This window comes from Diabrotica undecimpunctata, chromosome 3 (genome assembly GCF_040954645.1).
Source record: "Diabrotica undecimpunctata isolate CICGRU chromosome 3, icDiaUnde3, whole genome shotgun sequence".
Lineage (NCBI taxonomy): Eukaryota > Metazoa > Arthropoda > Insecta > Coleoptera > Chrysomelidae > Diabrotica > Diabrotica undecimpunctata.
In genome coordinates, this window is record NC_092805.1 from 149,577,572 (window position 1) to 149,594,343 (window position 16,772).

At 32.4% G+C, this 16,772-nt stretch overlaps 1 protein-coding gene across 1 annotated transcript; it reads right to left on the reverse strand.

Moving 5' to 3' along the window:
- Positions 1 to 577: 577 nt before the first annotated feature.
- Positions 578 to 16,485, reverse strand: Usp30 (ubiquitin specific protease 30). Its single transcript, XM_072527117.1, has 7 exons — positions 16,042 to 16,485; positions 12,999 to 13,168; positions 11,155 to 11,433; positions 7,339 to 7,557; positions 4,661 to 4,813; positions 3,991 to 4,181; positions 578 to 1,791 (listed from the first exon to the last, which is right to left on the reverse strand). Exons 1-7 carry the CDS (start codon positions 16,298 to 16,300, stop codon positions 1,677 to 1,679), a joined length of 1,386 nt encoding a protein of 461 aa, XP_072383218.1. The 5' UTR covers positions 16,301 to 16,485; the 3' UTR covers positions 578 to 1,676.
- Between the last annotated feature and the right edge of the window lie 287 nt (positions 16,486 to 16,772).

The window sequence follows — 16,772 nt, forward strand, 5'->3', positions numbered from 1 at the left end:
CCTCTACGTGGTGGGAAACACGATGAGACAAGATCAGTACCGGAAAGAACTCGAGACGAGACTTTTGCTACAACTGCAGGAATGGTTTTCTGGAGAAGAGGAGCCCATATTTATGCACGATGTTGCCACAAGGCTAAGAATTTTTCAACTTATTTAAAACAAAAAAAATTACAGTTCTTGACTGGCCAGGCAACTCGCCTGATATGAACGCTGTTGAGAATGGGTAGGAACTACTGAAAAGGGAGATTGCGAAAAAAAAAAAAATTACTAATAAAAGGGAGTTACTTGAAACGGTCATATATGAGTGGAATGATAATCCTCACCTCCAGGAAACTATTCCAGCCTGTATCGAGACTATGCCTCGACGTGTTCAAGCTCTTGTAGCAGCCAAAGCGGACATACAAAATATTAAGTTTATCCCTACTTTGTAAAAATTATTCTTTTTTAATAAATAAAAGTTTTTTGTTAACTTTTTTAGTACAGTTTAACCTAAGAGTTAATATTCACAAAAAAGAACAAAACAGTAACTTTTTTCAAATATATTCATAATTAAGAGAGAAATAACTTCATATAGTAGCCTTGCTTGGCCTAATATTTTGGCCAGGTACTGTATACATTAGCGAGAAAACTCGTCAAATACCTGGCTATTGCGATGTCCTGAGAAACCTATTTCGCTTGACTTAATTATCGAAATTCTGAATATAACCGTTAAGTTCTCTATATAAAAGGAAATCAGATTTTACTGCTTCAACACAATTTTAAAATAAATAAAGTATATAATTTTATGCCGTTTATTGTGAAAAATATTTACAAGAAACTTATGATTTTAAAAAACGATTTACTCAAATGCAACATTAGGCGTTTACCTTACACAGAAGGCAACTAACACTGTCCTAGGTAACCTCGCTGAGCACGAGATTTTTATTAGAAGAAATTCTCATATCCTTTCGGTTGGTACTCGCTCGAGGAGCCACAACAGTTCGGATATAATGAGCAATTATTTGTGAAGACATAGCTGCAAACTAAGTAAACTGTATGTAACTGCAAAGCATTTATTCAAGACATATATTACAAAAATCCGATGCCCAAAAATAGAAGAGAAGAAAAAAGGAAGGGAAGAGATAAAATAGAGGAAGAGTATTTAAAATATAGTTAACGCATCATCGTAAAAATTACGTGCCTTAATAAATGTGGTGTTTAAATTCGAGTATAGTAAATTAGTTAATTCGTTTTAATGAGCGCATTATTGTACGCATTATTTAGGCAATACCTACATGTCTAGTAGCTCCACATCGATAGAATCAACAATACAAGATCTCATTCTTTAATTTTTGTGTATACAATTGTAGAAATGTACAGAATTTTAGAATTTGTTCTTGTATTAAGAGAGCTGAATGTAAATCAAAGATGGTTTCTATAAATTTTATCAAAACTTAATGATTATATCGAAATCGAAAATAACAAAAATAATAAGTCTTATCATTAACATCAACATATGAAAATTAAATCGTACGAACATAAATATTAAATGCAAAACTATCTTATGGTAGAAGGCAATGCTAAAACGTTCCAAATAAATAGCCCAGTTTTTGAAAGGTCTAAGATACAACTTTCGGCATCCCTATACCATATTAATATTCTAAAAATGCTAAACATCACATGATTTTTGGTTTAAGTTAAAACACGCTGCCCATTGTAGAGGATTTTTCATAAAAAAGCATATAAGCAGTACTCTGCAGTACTTCATCAACTGATACTTCTCTTATTTCAACATCCGATGTATAGTACCACCTGCAACAAATATGGATTGAAATAATAAAAAACAGAATGCAAAAAGAGGTTTTTTGAAATAACATTAATATTCCTTTCATGTTATCTACATTCCTGAACGTGCCTTCCCCTGTCACAGGTTGAAAATAATTATGATAATTCTTACTTTATTAGCTAATGTTCTAAAGTGATTCACTCGAGCCTATATTAAACTAATCTCGATGGTTCGACCAAAAAACACAAAATACAGTTTTAAAAAGTAAAAATGTCATATTGACGGCTTATGTGAGGAGTTTAAGAGCGTAGGCGCAAAATTTCGGGCCAATGCTTTTTAAATGCATTCATTTTTTTCGAATCCTAAAAAAACTAATAAGTATTTTTGAAAAATTTAAACGCAGAATGAAAGAATACATTATTACTGAGAGCCGAAAGTCCCTGAAAACTTCTATAATGTTTATTTTAATAAGTTACAGGGGTGAAAAAAAGAGAAAATTTATTGTGATTTTTAATTTCAAATATCTCATTCAAAAAAACTTTTTGTTTATTCTAAGGAACTTTCGGCCCTCGGTAATAATGTAATCTTTCATTCTGCGTTTAAATTTTTCAAAAATATTTGTTAGTTTTCTCAGGATTCGAAAAAAATGAATGCATTGAAAAAGCATTTTCCCGAAATTTTGCACCTACGCTCTTAATGAGTTCATGCTCATTCATTAATTATTTTCAGAAGGTGTAGTGTACCTTGACGTTACAATTCCGGAATATACATACAAAATTGTCAAAATTAGACTCCAGAATTAAAAGTTCATGAGGTATAATTTGTGTCGAATCCCGGATTTTAGAAAAATTAAAAAAGAGCAATATCGGTAGGTAACTCGACTATTGTTTTTGAAAGGGGAATCGAGCAGCGAAATAAAAGAGCGCTGTATACGGTGATTCGATGGCGACCGACAAAAACTAGTTTAACGAGTTTCAACGAGATTGAACGTCGGTTTGTGATCAGCATGCCCAGATGTGCCTAAAACGGCTACCACCAAAGATAACGTGAAAAAATCCACGATATCTCGTATTCAGTGGGCATTGACAGTGGGCATTTCAAAATTTCAAAAGACGGATTGGGTCATCTTCTGCATGAAATTTTGGAAATTAGAAAGTTTTTGGTGCGATGGTTGCCACTTGCTCTTTCCGGACAAGCGCAACCATTAGACCACTTCAGGTTGGTACTTGACGCTGTTTAAACGCAATCCGAAGAAGTTTCTTAGTCGTTTCGAAACATGGATCCACTGGTATATACCAGAGACCAACGAACAGTTGATTCACAAAGTCGACTACCTGGAGAAGGGCAAAACAATCATAGGACTTTACTATGCCGAATAATTAAGTTGATTCGGTGTCGAATTGCAAAAACCCCATTTGGCGAAGAAAAAGTGCTCGTTTACTATGACAATGCACCGGCTCACACCTCCGCTGCCGCTACTGCCAAATTGGTGGAACTGGGTTATGAACTGCTGATCCATCCATCGTATTCTCCATATTTGGCCCCGTGCGACTTCTTTTTGTTTCCAAACTTGAAAAAGTTCCTAGCCGACCAGAAATTTCAGCTGGATGTGGAGATCATCGCGGCCAAGAAGACCTACCTTGCAGAGTAAAGACTAAAGGAGGAAACTAAGTTAAGAAATAAATCAGCACTTTTCTAAAATTTTCGTTTTTTTTTGTAGGCGACTCGCCTACTAATGGACCGCCCTCGTATAGAGTCAGAATTATATTTCCAAAAAACACAAAAGTCTATTTCGATACCTATGTACGGTATCGAAATGACGGTCATTTTTAGGTTACGAGCGAAGCAGTAACATCTCCAGAAGATGCCAACCCCTAGTGTTGGCGAAACGTCGAGAACTAATCTCAGAAGACAACGGCCTAACAGCCCGAACAAACAGTTTAACAAGTTAGACGACCACCGTGAAAGCCTAACGCAGTTTATCAAAGTAGCTGAAATTAGTAAGAAATATGTCCTAAAAATTAAAACCAAAAAAAAGTTATAATTAGTAAAGCAAGAATTGGAGAAGTACAATTAAGAATGTCAACATACACATATGTGAGTACAGTATTAAATGAGCACTGCAGCCGCAAATAAAATTATCATTGCCAGAATGATTACCACCACTCAATAACTGATAGGGACTAGAAGCAGAAAAATTTTAGTAAAATAAAATATATATTAACCTGCTATTCTGATGACCCCTTCTGTATGTTATAAAATGTCCTGAATGTGCATCACCTGCGTGTACAACAACCGCGGCCAACTGATACACATTTCTAAATTCGTTGGCCATATCACTTAGAGAAGATCCAGTCCAACATATCGGGGTGCTACTAGATAGGGGACTCCCTCCTTCACTTGTGCTTGTGTATGTCTGAAAATAATAATAGTAATCACATTTAATCGATAAATACGTTTGGAATGAAAAAAAAAGTACAAGTTAGTACTTTTTATGAAGAGACGAACTATCGTTACTATTGACACAATTGTTTTCAGAAATTCCCAAGATTGATACTTTATAACTTATGTTACTGATAACTTTTCAAACAACCAAGTACTTGGTAACACAATATAGCAATATATGATTATAACATATTGTTAAGAGAGTTTCGTGGGATTTATTCCATATAGAAAAAGTCCCTTGAGGAAAAAGAAGGGGTATTAAAGAAATATAGAATGATATAGACGCTATCGGAAAATCCAGAAATGTCTAGTAAAGTCTGGAATGGGGTTCGAATAAGAGTAGTATTTGAGTTTTTGAAGTTGATAGTTGTCATGGAGTTTAAGTATTGTAATATTGTTGGTGTTTGAATAAAGTTATTTTAAAGAAAAGTAACAATATTTTCTACTTACAGAATTATCAAATTTTCGCTTATAATGAATTTGAATAAAAGTATACGCAGACATGGAAAGCCTCATTGGAAACTGTACATAATCTTGTCTCTTAGATACTCCACTACTCTGCCATGTATTTCTTGATATATGAAGACAAAGACATATTGGTAACTAAAAACGAAATAAAATAAAAATTAATTTAAAAATCAAAAACAAGAAAAATATAATTAGATTCTTTAGCATGAACTGAGTTATTTCTCAGGGATTTTTAAGGTTTGGAGATAGGTCTTCCTATCGGAGATTGGAAATCATCAAGGCTATCCTGACCTGAAGTTTTAGTAGATTTCACAGCATTACGGTACCTTTTTGTCACCATTATGTAATCTATTTGGTTTCTGATTACTTTTTTTTAAATGTGTTGAGGTGACGTCTACGTATACAGTCGCCTTGCGGGTAATTTACAGAATGTATTAGTTATTATTAAATCTTCACTTTGACAAAACTAAACTAAACGGTCACCCCTTTCATTTCTGTTACCTAAGCCATATTCTCCGACATTTTCTCCAACTTTACTCTGACCTACCTTAGCGTTCAGATCGCCCATTACTATGTTAATGTGTTGTTTTTTTTTTTGTTCTCATCACCTCGTTTAAAGTATAATAGAATTGTTCTATTTCCTCTTCGTCTTTTTCTGCTGTAGGAGCGTACACTTGTATGATGTTATTATGTTCTTCTTATCTTTCAATTGTATTAACATTACACGCTCTGAGAATGGAGTAAAGTTTACTACAGCATCTTTCCATTTTTTTGAGATGATGACTCCAACTCCGTATCGATGGGTTGTGGTGTCACTTCCGGCATAATAAAACATGCCATGATTATTTGTGGGACATTTGCCATTTCCTGGCCATTGTGTATCACTCATGCCTAATATGTCTATACCCAAACGATTCATTTCCAACACGGCGTTATCTAATTTTCCCGAAGAGAATAAGCTCCTTACATTTTTTTTTTTTTTATTAGAAAAAGATGTCGCATCCACCAAAAGGTTATTAGCGACGGAACAAAATATAAATAACAAAGTTAAACATCTACAGATTATACAAAATGTTTATGGATCTGAGATAATTCACTATATTGTCACAGGAACAGTTTTGACCTAGAGCCTCTGGTAGAGCGTTTGGGATCTTGTAGCGCTGTCTTTCTTGGTCATATTTACTACAAATTGTTAAAAAGTGTTCGACTGTTAATCGAACGTTACACTGATCACATATAGGTGGATTTTTCTTTGTGAAGAGGTAGGAGTGCGTTAATCTGATATGTCCTAGACGTAAACGCGCAACCGCAATTTGTTCTCGTCTATTGCGCGACGATGGAAACCACTGAGACACATTATTTTTTATTTTATTTAAATTGGAATTAGTTTGAGACCACTCATTTCGCCACAAACACAACACTTTATTTTTAAAATAAGCTTTTAAGTCACTGGAAATACACTTGTCTATCGGCTCCGACAAATCACTTAAAATTGCCTCTCGTGCAATCCTGTCAGCTTCTTCATTTCCTGTTATTCCGACGTGTGAGGAAACCCATAAAAACTGGACGCTTCTTCCATGTTCATGAGCTTGGGAAAGCTGGTATTTTAGCAACTTTTCAAAAGGATATTTCGGGAAAATGTGTTTTAACGAATGTAGAGAGACGTGGCAGTTGCTCTAATAACCTGCAAAGGCTATCAGAACTTACTTGTTTGTCACAAGGAAGGTAAACATTGCAAATAGATACTAAACTGGTAGATATGATTCTGATAGCAACGGCCTCCAAATCACTGACTATTGGAATTTGTATCGCCTCGATGGATTTGTTTACTAGTATTGCTACACCACCGCTTGCACGACTTGCATCTGTACGGTCTTTGCGGAAACAAGTAAAAATTTTTGAATTGTACAACTGCTCCTTACATTCCATGTAGCAATTTTTATGGTTGTCTTTTTCTTATTACAAGAGTTTCGCAGGTTTACGACCGAGAAGCCTTGTATTTATCTATTTGTCTTCCCCTGTCGGATCTTGTTATCCGATGTCCATGATCAGTACTTCTCCTTTGCATATCTGCCATGATGATTGTTACTAGGGGTACTCTATGAATCTTTAATGCAGTGGTTCCCCGTTGCCTTCTGCATCCTTATGCCGTTGACCATTCTGTAGGGTTCATCCGCCTTCGAGACCGATTTCTCAGTCTCAGGACAAAAGAGTGCCCTAAACATTTACTAACTCATCCGCCCGAAGCCGTTGGTCAGTAAGTGGGGGGACTGCCTATACCGTACTAAAAATAGCACACTTATAGTATTTCGATTAAGCGGGACGTACTGATTCCAAAAAATGTACATATACTTATGAGAAAATGCACCGTTTGGCCGCAAAATGTAAAAAGGTGGAAATTTTTCATTTCGATTTTTCATTTTTCCCGCCAAACTGTGGGTGGGGGATAGAAAAAAAAACGTTTGGAATAAGCTAGATCGAGTGCATCTACCAACGTCAAAAAAAATTGACCGTAATAAAGGAGGTATTTAATGTAAACGTTAATTAAAGTAATACTGAACCGTAGAATAATCTCTTATCTTATTCTCATATTAGATTAATAATGAATTAGATTAATGATAATAACGTAAATTAAAATTAATGAATACCTGTTTACCTACCTTACCAAAATTGAGAATCTTGACTTGTTTTGACAAAATTGCCGGCCTGGCAGGATCCCTACCCCTGTTACATCCATCACATTGTACATCATTTACAACCTCTGGAGTAACAAAATTATTCAGCAGCTGATGCAACTTATGGCGGCCCCACCCGAGATCTCCAGCACTGTTTGGCAATGCTAATGATAAACTTTCAAATTTATCATATCTAACCGCAGACTATAAACAAAATATAACCATTATGAGAAACAAAACAAAATCTGATACTTAAAAATAATGTTATTAGCATTTAATTCACAAGAAAAATGAAATTACTGTAGTTGGCTGTATACAATGAATCACAAAAATTTTGATTTAAAAAAATCCTTTATAAAAGGTATATATTAGTAAGTAATATATTAGTAAAGGTATATACGATGTAGGTAAAAGTTTATGGTCAGTATAGTAGAATTTAACAGAATATCTAACACAGATATAAAATCATATTTTCAGCGAATAGATAAAGATAACAATCATATTTCCCCTTGGTCTCCCTTCCACATTCCTCATGCACGCCCATTAGTGAACGCCAGACGATTATTTCCGATCCAGCTTATACGTAAGAAACGGCGGCAAGGTTGCCTTATTACATATTTAAATTAAAACATTGAACTGATTCAAAAAATTGGCGATCAGTGGCGCGATTATATTGCCATTTAAAACTGGATGATGATATTAAAAATGAAACACTAATTGACACAAATACTGGTACACAATTTTTTAAAACTATGAGAAATTTACAAATTCGCATTTTTATTTGACAAAATTGTAACCTAATTCCCAATAAAACAAGATAATTTTGGCAACATAAACATTCGTCCGTTCTCTTCAATGGTAAACTGTATACGAGACAGGCCGAACGCTATGCTATGTATTTCTGTGCAGACTGTTTATACAACAGAAGAACAGGTACAATTATTAAAAAGGTACCTTCTGGGCAATCCAGTACAAGAAACTATTAATTTATTTTTTATTTCTTTTGAAAATAGGCCAATACCTAAAAAAACTGTATTGGCCATTATTCATAAATTTGAAAAGTTTGGCTGTACTAATGGCAGATGTAAAAATGCTGCCCATCAGATCAACCTCGCGAAAAGAAAATTTCTCAATAACGAGAAATTAGAGAAATTCAAGTTTGTGCATTAGCTGAAGCGACGCCGTGTTCAAGTAAACAAATTGCCGATGAAGTTGATTTGAATACAAAGACAGTGAGGTATATTTTGAAAAGAAACAATTACCATTTTTATAAAGTGCAGACAACTCAAGAAATATTTCCTGATGATCAATTTAAACGGATGCAATTTTGTGAAATTATGATGCGAGAGATGCCATCCAAATAATAATTTTTTGAAAAATATTTTGTTTACAGATGAGTTCTTCTTCACAATTCACAAGAAACATAATCCATCCGTTGTAAGTTATTGGTCTCAGGAGAATAAGCAGTTGAGTGTGTCTGTGCGTACGCAGTATCCATAAAAGTTGAATGTTTGGACTGGAATTTTGGGAGACTATATTATTGGTCCTTTTTTCATTGATTTAAAATATATCCAATTACTGCAAAATCAAATTATTCCTGCACTTCAACGTCTTCAAATTAACTTCAACTAAATTTGGTTTCAACAAGACGGCTATCCTGTACATAATGCAAAAGCCGTTAGAGACTATTTAGCGTTAATTTTTGCTGAACGTGTCATTAGTACAGACGGTACAATAAAATGGCCGCCTCGGTCACCCGACACAGCTCCTCTAGATTTTTATTTTTGGGGGATGCTTAAAACGAAATTGTACAGGCATGAATTCGAGCGAGCCACCAACTTGGACGAACTAAAGGAAAAGATAATCCAGCTTGGCCAAAACATATCGGCAGATGAACTCAACGCCATGAGAAATGCGTTGTATAATAGATTTGGTTACTGTTCGTTACAATTTGGTGGTCTGTTTAAACATTTAATTACCTAAGAATTTTATTTGGTTTAGAATTTCTAATTTTTTTTTTAATTATTTTTAATTTAAACAGTAGTGTTGGAATTATTTTTTATTTGATTTCATTTTTATAGAGTAAATTTTATACTTTTACACTAATTTTATCTTTTTTGTTTCATTTTTATAGAACTAGTTTTTATTTTCACACCTACTACCTCCAAAAAATCTAAACGAAAATATGGTTTCAAAGATATTATTTGGAAAATACCAAATATCTTATTTTTAATTAAAAGACGTAATTTTTCGTCCTGTTTAAATTTAATATAATACACCTACTCCTTCCTAATGCTTTACTAGTACTGTCTTTATTTATCAGGCTTTATGAAAGACCCACCCACGAACCCATGCAATATGCATGGCATACCAAACTAATTCTGTTCTGCTCGTTACTACAGAATTAAAATCAAAGTGTCGTTACTTTGACGACGCGTTGCCAAATAATTTTGTATGAAGCTTTTTTATTGTGGAGTCATATGCAGTTTATTATTTTTATTGGGAATAAGGCACAATGTGACTTTAAAATAAGCTTATTTTAATGTTTAGATTTCCAATTAGGAAATCGTACTTAAAATAAGAAACATTAATAAATTTTATTTATATAAAACGATTTCCGAAGTGGAAATCAAAATGTTAAAGTAAAATTGTGGCATCAGTAAGCTGCCATTTAAATCAATTCGCCCAAATTTAATTATCTTAGAAAATTGTTCAAATGCTAAAAATACAACAGTTCAAATAAAACCAATAGGTTTGGCAACATTGAACTTCCCCTTTTCTGTTGAATTTATTATTTCCACTAATGCATTTTCGACGATATAAAGGTCGGACCTAATATACCTCTCTGTTTAAACAGGTGTTTCTCATTCCATCTCACGTAAGGTCCATACTGATGAGACATTATTACCCAGGTTGTATATTATAACTAGTTGCTGCCTATAGTTCATAGAGAGACATTTACGTAGGGGTCAGCAACCCCTAAGAGTCCTGCGTTGTAATGCAGTAAATATGCTTAAAACTGCAACATTTGAATTTATCAACAAATAGTATTTTATCTTTCCATTTCTTCTTTATTTTCCATCCATTTCTTTACTTCCTGCAGTTCTCTTTTGCTTTATTTTACTTTTGGTTTAAATGTTGATTATATGTTATATTCTTCTATTCCTTGTCTATCCACGACTGGATATAGGCATCTTTCTGACTTTTTTATAATTCTGTCTTTTGTGACATTGTCCAGTTTTTTCCAGCTATTTTTCAAATATCATCCACTCATCTTGCAGATGGCCTTTCGACATTTTTCTTTATCAGATGTGGCCTTCCTTTTATCACCCTGCATTACATCTGTGACTTTTATTCTACTTCTAGTACCTGAATTCTTTATTACTGCATCCATTACAATTAAATATAGTAGTAGATTCCAGCTATCGCTTTGTTTTATTCCTTTGTTCATTATAATTTCATTTAACTGCTGCCACAAATTCGTAGTCTGCCTCTTACTGTCGATCATATGTATTATACTTTCTAATAATTTTTATCTCTCTAATGAGTTATAACCTTTTTTATCTATTATTTTTTAGGCTGAATATAATATCATTTGTTTAGTTTTTTTCTAAACACAGCTTGTTCTAGTATTTATTTTGGTTTTTCCTATATTTCAGAACTTTTTCCCATTCCGTGATTCTTTAATTTAATTATTATCCAATATTTAATTAATTATATTAAATTATCAATTTCCCTGATCGATAGAAAAAAAAAATTAAAACTATAGAGTAATATCTATCAAAAAAATGTAAATAATACCTTAAATCCACACACAGTGCACCTTAACTGACTCGTAAGTGTTCCTGCAAATGGATGACTGAGAGGTTGCTGCGGAGGCCCTGTCATTTGTAGAGCTCTACAAGATCTAGATATCCACCTATTTCGTCTAATAGCACCTCCACGCCAACCTGCACTCATTGGTCTACATAATTCATTTAGAGACATGACACTACCCAATGAATCAAAATCTCTAGGTTCTTCGTGATTATCTTCAATTTGTAAGTCATTCATACCTAGTGCATCTGATAAACAACCAGCCTAAAATGTTAAATATATCCTAATTATATAATTGTCTTCTAATAAAAATATAGAGCAATCAATTATTGTTTTAATAAGAATATATGGTAGCTATAATTATGTTTTAAAATGCTATGAAAAGACAGATTATCTTATATACTAAAACGCTAAGCCCTTTTCTTCTCCACCACTTTACTCAAAAACCATATTAGATAATTAAAATATTTTTTCGGAATATTATTAGTATTACATATGAGATTGTCAAGATATACTTTTGGTACAAAAATTCACTTCCAGTTTTGAGATGACCGGAAGTTAAAATTTACTTTAAGTTTTAGACCCCACAATGTATATATGGATCGAAAGGTCTCGTCGAGACGAATCTAAATATGTACTTCCGGTTGCGATCCGACACCGGAAGTGACCCGAAACGCGCATAAAATGTCAAGATAGAGCAAATCTGACACCGGATTCGTGATCAGCATACAAAATTAACTGCTAAATGATAACAAAAAACATTGTTTTCGATGAAATATTTCGTGATATTTAATACACTTTTTACTTGCATTATTATTGATGAATGTTATGTATATTCTTGCTTATATTGTTTGTATTGATCACTTAATTTTTCTCGCAAAATAAAAATTTCATTTAAAAAACTTGATGTCGAGTTGGTCCGCTAGTATCATACTAATAAGTAAGCACAGTATATAATTCGTAACAGAAAAAACATAGTAGGCCAGTGGAAGATATGCTAAATAAATAAATTACATTAAAAAGAAAGAAAATAATGATAGAATCATCATCATACCTCTACCTATATAAAAGTCAAATTATTAAGCAGTGAGATATGATTGCAGTGTGTTGATGGTATAATTAAAATAAATTTACAAATAATCTATAGTACACAGAATGAAACATGACTGGTGGGAGATCAGCACACTGTGCCTCTGTATTTGAAGTATTTGGAAAGAGAGAGAAAGTATTTGGAAAAATGAAATGCAAACTCTTCCAGTGGGCCTGTGAGGAAAAAAGCCTACCTCACTACAAGCATGAGCAATGATGAATAGTTGATTAATATTGACTGTTTTCAGTTTAAATGTTAATATTTATATATCTACCTGGATACTAAGCTAGATATAAAAAAGTATTATCTCTTTTTGGAAAATTATCTAGATTTTGAAGTGAAATACACTTATTATTACAATGTGTTTGGGGAGCATTTTAATATCCTATATAAAATCCAAAATTAGGAAGTAGGGAGTGGTGGTATAATAGCAGCTACAATGCTGTAGGGTAGGGCTTGGATTGGCTATACTTTAAAAAAGAATGTGATACATTTTTAGTTAAAACTACCTTGATGTTGCCATCTTAAATTTAAGGAAAAACTACTATTTCTCATAAAATATATCTCAGAAGATTATTTAATAGCCACATAAATAAAAAAATTAAAACCTATAAATAAAAAATCTAAATCCAACTGCTTAGAGGATTAAGAATACATTTTGAATAAAATTTGTAGTAACTTCTAGAAATAATTTTTTGTTGCTGTGTGTATGTACATACAGTATACATATGGTACTTACCTTTCTTCCAATCTTCTGTGTTTCTTCATCTAATGTAGTCAAAATTACATTCAGTAATTCATGGGCATCCTGTTCACCTGCAGGGATAACCCATCCCAACCTTTTCAGTGCATTAATAACTGCAGCAGGTGCATATGTTTCTTGTACAGCTTTATTTGTGCCATTTACCACTAAAACATTTTTATTAATATCTCTTAAAATCACAGTTACTTTGAATAAAGTTTTTTAATAGATCCAAATTAGTCCCTCTATTTTTCACTTTTTCTTTATAATATTGTATGCAATCATGATCTATAAATATCATAACAAAATATGTACAGCTTAGAAGAATACAAGAAGGTAAGAAGATTATAACAAACAGAAAAATACCATAGGTTACACGGTAATGGAATAAATGTAACAATCATGTAAATGTAAAAGCTATCTACTAGAGTAGATATAAAAACAATAAAAACTATTAATAACTTTTTCAACTACTAATAATTTGCAACACAATAACCCATTATGACCTACTGTTACTTTTATGTAATGCTTACAGAGGTACTTAGTCAGCTTTACATGAAATTTCAGTTTGGCTACAATTACATTGATGGCAGTGTAAGGCATTCAAAACAAACATAAGGAACCCTCCCGTGCAAAGCCAGACTGATAGTTGTTTTAGTTAATGAGTAACTACAGTCTGAACTAAATGTAATTTAGCAAGTATCATAAAATAACATTCATTTTGAGTAAGTGCTGCAAAAACCTTATTTTTAGAGTAAAACACATGATAGTTTTACAACTATGCTGTTAAATAGTGCTTTTTTGTTGTTGTCTGTGAAAATAGTTAGTTACTTTGTGTATGTTTAATAAAAACAGCTTTCTTAATTGTAGATTTACATATATGTAACACTAGGCTCTTTGGAGTATGTGTCATTTTCAATGTTCAACCTTAAGAAAAGTATTAATACTCTTTATTTCTTTCTAGAGAAGGCTTAACTCTATAAGTAGCAATAGAATTGGCATATATAGATGATTTGGATGAAATCTTCATTGAGCCTCCAGGTGTCAGTGAATTAACAAATGAAGATTCTAAAAATGAGGGTGAGGGAGGCACTTTAAACAATCTAACTGAATAGACAACTACATTTTGAATTTTACCAAGGTAAACAAAAAGATACATATCTAAATATTGAATTGGAATCTGTTCAAAGAAGTGGTGGTGGTGTATCTTCACATGGCTCATTGATGAAAGTATCAGTAATAGCTGGATGCTCTACAACCACTACTACCCCAAGATTTCCCAATTAGAAGCAGAAGTTTAGCAAATGTGATGTCAGCATTAGTATTGACTGCAATTATACTTTTCATATGAAGACATTCTAGTTGTAATATAAATGTCATTGTGTTTCTTAAGAATTAATTTTATGTTAGTTACAGTACTGTAATGATCATTTATATAACACATTTTTTTGTTAGTTAATAGGTTTTTGGATTAAAAAATTGTTAATTTGTCTATTATTATACATTTTTAATAAAAATATATTATCCACAAGGAAACGTAAGTTCCTGTAGCTGGCTGTATACCATGTATCACAAAAAATTTATTTAAAAATCCTTTATAAAAGGTATATAATTAAAATACCCAATTGAGCTACATCACAAAAGGTTTTCGGAATCCATATTCCATCATCAGTGTGTCTAGGTGTACATTAGTCTAAAAACACTAATGTTTGTATTTTGAGAACGATTTCCGAAGTGGAAATTGAAACGTCAATAAACATACTTTAACCTTTAATTGTGGCTTATTCCCATTTAAATAGTAATTAGGTGTACATGTTTTGAGCCACTAAATATTTGGGTAAAAACCAGTTAAATGTTATTAATTTGAATTTAGGTTACATTATTAGATCTCATGTTATGATGTTAAAGTTACAATTGGAATTGATAACATGGCAACGTAAGACTCTACAGGAGGTTGCTGGTCCTGAGACAAAGTGTCTATGAGCACTTGTTGATAGCAACTTGCTGAATGATAAGAAATCAACAAAAAAGAAAAGACCACAAATCCATCACAAATATTAGGCAATACAGAGCTGTGTAAACAATTGTTGTTGAAAAACTTAATACACCATGATCTGAAAGTACACAATAACCTCCAAGAAAAAAAAAACAGGAAGAACAACTTTGAAAATGGATTGAAACAATGATAACATTCTTTAGTACCCCGTTTAACCTTGTGTCCAAAGGCATAGCAATAAACACAAAAGTAAATAAAAACAATCGTACAATCAAACAATCAAACAAACAAGATAGAGTACAATCTTATAACCAGATATCCACTCAGAAATTAGAAATAACACTTCTATGAGTAGATTCTATGAGATTCTATGAGTAGATTTTATCAAGTAAAAAAGCATTTAGAAAAAGTCAAAAATACTGCTTAAAAAAATGTTAAAACACTAATTAGACCAATTCATTAGACCTCATAATCAAAGTAAACAACAATACTTACTGACATAAAAGGTGAAGAAAATTTATGTAGATACAATGAAAATATCGACGAAAATTCTTAAACAAAAATGAACTAATTAAGGAGAGCAGACAAAACAAAACCAATTAAAAATTTTAAAAAATTGGGAGATTATATATAACAAACCACATCTTAGACAATTAATTTGGGTAAGATATATAATTAGAGCATCTACAGAGAAGATAAATGTCACCAAAGTGGATCAATTTTGAGACTAAAAAAACAGAGACAGTAAGAAATAAAAGAGATTGTCTTGTATTTACTATAATACAACAACATTGGACTACAATAATGTTGATAATATTTACCATTAAGTTTTCTAATATAACTACAAACTATATTTTCATACAAAATAATAGTTACCAATTGTTAACATTTAGTTGTAAAAGTATAGTTTTAATTTTGGACAAGACTTATCTCATTGATTTCCATTAGTCACTTTTTATGTATCCAAATAATTACATTTTATTTTATATCAACTAATAACTTGTTAGCATTCATTAACTACAGATTTATTCAAAAAATAGCTACCTGAAATTACTGTTGCTAATGTACTACGAAGACTAGTTTCTTTTACATATTTATCCTTTTCTAGCCAAGTAATGAAACTGGGGCAAGCAGCTAAAGCATGAAGTATGGCATTCAAAAAACAAGTCTTGCCAAGATTTACCAAGCCAGCTAGTCTACCTCGGCCGCCACCAGAAGTAGGAGAAGGGCCCCAAAAGACAAATGCTCCTACTACTGCAGCTGCTGTAAGTCCTGCAGCTACTAATATTCTATCAGATTCCATGATTGATAAAATATTACATAATCGTTCCAACGTTCATAAAAATATATACCATAATTATTTAGAACGTTGATACCATATCACATTTTGTACAATTTATTTTTAAGTAGTAGTTATAGAAATATTACAATTCAAAAGCTATCAAAATCAAATATTTGACAGGGGAAACAGTTCGGTAATATGACATTGACATTTGTCATTTACCAGATGATGTTTGAAGAAGGTTTGAAGGTCTTGACTTATATATACCCAATTTATATTTAAATGGGAGTAAGCCACAATTAAAGGTTAAAATACGTTTATTGACGTTTCAATTTCCACTTCGGAAATCAAAGAAATTGAAACGTCAACAAACGTATTTTAACCTTTAATTGTGGCTTATTCCCATTTAAATATAAATTAATTTAAAATGCCACAAGAAAATAGCTTCAGAACAATATTATATATACCTAATCTATTGTTTGAAGCGTTTGAA

What these genes read in the sequence shown, in the direction of transcription:
- Usp30 (XM_072527117.1), bottom strand. Translation starts at nt 16,300, where the DNA reads ATGGAATCTGATAGAATATTAGTAGCTGCAGGACTTACAGCAGCTGCA. An exon ending in CACAGAAGATTGGAAGAAAG is followed by an intron (nt 11,434 to 12,998) that starts GTAAGTACCATA and finishes TTAACATTTTAG; the next exon opens with GCTGGTTGTTTATCAGATGC. An exon ending in AGCGAAAATTTGATAATTCT is followed by an intron (nt 4,182 to 4,660) that starts GTAAGTAGAAAA and finishes TATTATTTTCAG; the next exon opens with ACATACACAAGCACAAGTGA.